The sequence below is a fragment of the Manacus vitellinus genome, unplaced genomic scaffold (genome assembly GCF_001715985.3).
Source record: "Manacus vitellinus isolate BGI_N305 unplaced genomic scaffold, ASM171598v3 scaffold_110_pilon, whole genome shotgun sequence".
NCBI classification, from domain to species: domain Eukaryota; kingdom Metazoa; phylum Chordata; class Aves; order Passeriformes; family Pipridae; genus Manacus; species Manacus vitellinus.
The window spans coordinates 480,796-483,709 of NW_021938845.1; the positions used below are offsets into that span (position 1 = coordinate 480,796).

A 2,914-nucleotide genomic window follows, 5' to 3' on the forward strand; every position below is an offset into this window, starting at 1 on the left:
TCCCCCCTTCCCTCAGACACCTTTACCCAGGTAAGGATCCCCCCTCTTCCCTCAGACACCTTTGCCCAGGTAAGGATCCCCCCTTCCCTGAGACACCTTTGCCAAGGTAAGCATTCCCTCTGCCCTCAGACACCTTTGCCAGGTAAGGATTCCCTCTTCCCTCAGACACCTTTGCCCAGGTAAAGATTCCCCCCTTCCCTCAGACACCTTTGCCCAGGTAAGGATTCCCCCTCTGCCCTCAGACACCTTTGCCAGGTAATGATTTCCACTTTCCCTCAGACACCTTTGCCAGGTAAGGATCCCCCCTCTGCCCTCAGACACCTTTGCCAAGGTAAGGATTCCCTCTGCCCTCAGACACCTTTGCCAGGTAAGGATTCCCTCTTCCCTCAGACACCTTTGCCCAGGTAAGGATTCCCACCTTCCCTCAGACACCTCAGGTTGCATCCCTGATCCATCTCTGTGCTGTCCAGAAGCTACAGGGACTGGAGATATTTTTTAGGTGGAACCCTAAAATATTTTTATTTTTATATATTTTATATTTTTATTCTGGAACCCCAGAGCTGTGTCTCAGTTTGCAGGAATGGGTTGCATTCCAGCCCTGCTCCTCCTTGGAGTGATTTTATGGTCCCTGAGGTGACCCCTCTGGTGGATCCACCGCTGTGTTTGAACCCTGGTCACCAGTTAAACGTGTCACAGTAACGTGGCCTTGAAAGATGTCTGTAGTGGCTTTGGAATCATGGAATACCCTGAGCTGGAAGGGACCCACAAGGATCATTCATCCAACCTTGTCCTGAGATCCACCCTGACCCTGCCCTGGCCCAGCTCCAGCCGTTCCCTGGGGCCTGTCCCTGCTCACAGAGGAAAGAAATCAGTTTTTAACAGGACTCTTACATCCTCTGGCCTGAGAACCTGGAGCTCCATCCACATCCCAGCTCTGCAGGGGCACGAAGGACTTACCTACCTCACAAGTCTTTTTTTTTTTGCACGATGAAACAATTCTAGGAATAAATCCAGTGCGTGTTTATGCAAATTTCCTTTGCCAGTGGATAAACTCCACGCTGAAGGCTCCCCCGGCCTGTAGAGCACAGTTTGGGAGGAGAATAATCAAAGGGGGATGGCTGACAGAGCTGAAACACTACTTTTTTGGGCTCTTTTTGAGCCAGCAGAGCCCTTCAGGTGTTGCATCCCGGGTGCTCTGAGGCTGTTTGCCCACCTGGGGGCCTCCGAGGAGCACAGGCTCCACAGGCTTTCCAGCCTGGAAACACCACCCGCACTTCCATCCTCTGGAAACAGTTCTGAATATTGGCTGGTACCGTTTTCTAGGTTTTGCAACAAAGCAGTTTTTGCTTTTTGTGCTGTTTCTGATTTAACTGGGCTGGGTTAGTGTTAAATAATATTCCTTGGGAGTGAAATCCCTTCCTTTTAGAGCTCCACTCTGGGTTTTTCCCTCCTTCCCCCAACTCTGCTGACCCAGCCATGTTTCTGGAGAGCAAATTCTTTTCTCCCTTGAAATATGAACATTATATTTTAAAAGAAGGAATTATTTCTCCTCCCTTCACAAAACTGCTTCATTTTACCACATGTAAGATACTGACAAAAGGCATCATTTTTTTTTTGCACTCGGATCAGTTTAACGTGCTCCTGCTTGATTTTCACCCCACTGGGAATCAAGTGGGAAGTTAAAACTCCTCATTCTGGGATCTCTGAGCAGCTCCTGGTGGTGCTGGTGCTTTTTGGCAGGTTCTGGGGTGACCAGGGCAGGGACTGAGCTGTCACTTTGTGGAGAGCTCAGGTTTTCTGAGGGAAATGCTTTAGGCCTCTTGCTTTAGGCCTTCCTCCCAACATTTCTGCCACGTCCTCTTGCACTGCCCAAAAGTGAGTAAGAGGCAGAAAGGACCTGATGGAACATTTTCATGCCACGGAGGGATCGTTCCAAAGGGATTTGCTGAGCTGGGTGCACACCTGGGTTTCCTGGGCTGAGCTGTTGCAATATTTCTGCTTCTTGCCTGTCCTGTAGCTGGAATTCTCACAGCTGTGGTTTGGGCAGGACTTTGGCACTAGAGAACTGCACTGTTCTGATCTGGATGTAGAATAACCTGTGTTTGCAGCTTTCTTTTGCTGAATCCTTCGAGTGACTCGACAGACCCCAAGTTCTGTGCTGCTGAGGCAGAGCAGTGCAGCCTCCTGCTGCCCCAGCTTTGCTGCTCTGCTGATTTTTCTCTTTTTACCTCGCTGGGAAAAGGAGAGGAGGGGGAATCATTGACATCTGAGCTGCTGGGGGAGGGCAGGGAGCACAGCAGGGATAACCTGGGTATGGATGGGGCCAACCTGCCCAGCTGGGCTCTGTCTCTCACCTGCCTGGTGAACGAGCAGCGTGAAGAAAAGGGGTTCACAGTGAGGGGGGCCGTGTTTCTCCAGGGCTTTCAGCTGACCCCCATCCCCTGGTTTGTCCCTCCCTGTGTTGCAGGAAGCTCCGAGCCACGCTGGATGAGTACACCACCCGGGTGGGGCAGCAGGCCATCGTGCTCTGCATCTCACCCTCCAAACCCAACCCTGTCTTCAAAGTGTTCGGGGCCGCGCCCTTGGAGAACGTGGTAGGTGTCTCCAGGGAAGTTGGGTGATGTGACTTCCTCGCCTTCTCTGCGGGTTTTGCTCTGCTCAGGGCAGCCTTGCAAGCATGGAAGTCGTGTTTAGAACCCTGGGAACAGGAGTTTAGGTTTTATGGGCAGTGGTGGACCTGGCAGGGTCAGGTTGTGGTTGGGCTCGGTGATCTCAGAGGCCTTTTCCAACCTCAGTGGTTCTGTGACACGAGGACACACTGAGGTCCTCCCTGCTCTGCGTGAGTGGTGGCCTGGCACATCTCACCAGCTGAACATCCTGGAGTAAACAGGAGAGGGAGCAGGTAGTGATCACA

General features: G+C 51.9%; 1 protein-coding gene across 1 annotated transcript in view; it reads left to right on the forward strand.

Annotated features, from left to right (window-relative positions):
- NRF1 (nuclear respiratory factor 1) overlaps positions 1-2,914 on the forward strand; it is a 50,014-nt gene that overhangs the window by 29,414 nt on the left and 17,686 nt on the right. Inside the window, exon 4 of the mRNA XM_029965615.1 lies at positions 2,468-2,594. Within this exon, the coding sequence (XP_029821475.1) occupies positions 2,468-2,594 (127 nt within the window). The remainder of the gene's footprint in view (positions 1-2,467; positions 2,595-2,914) is intronic.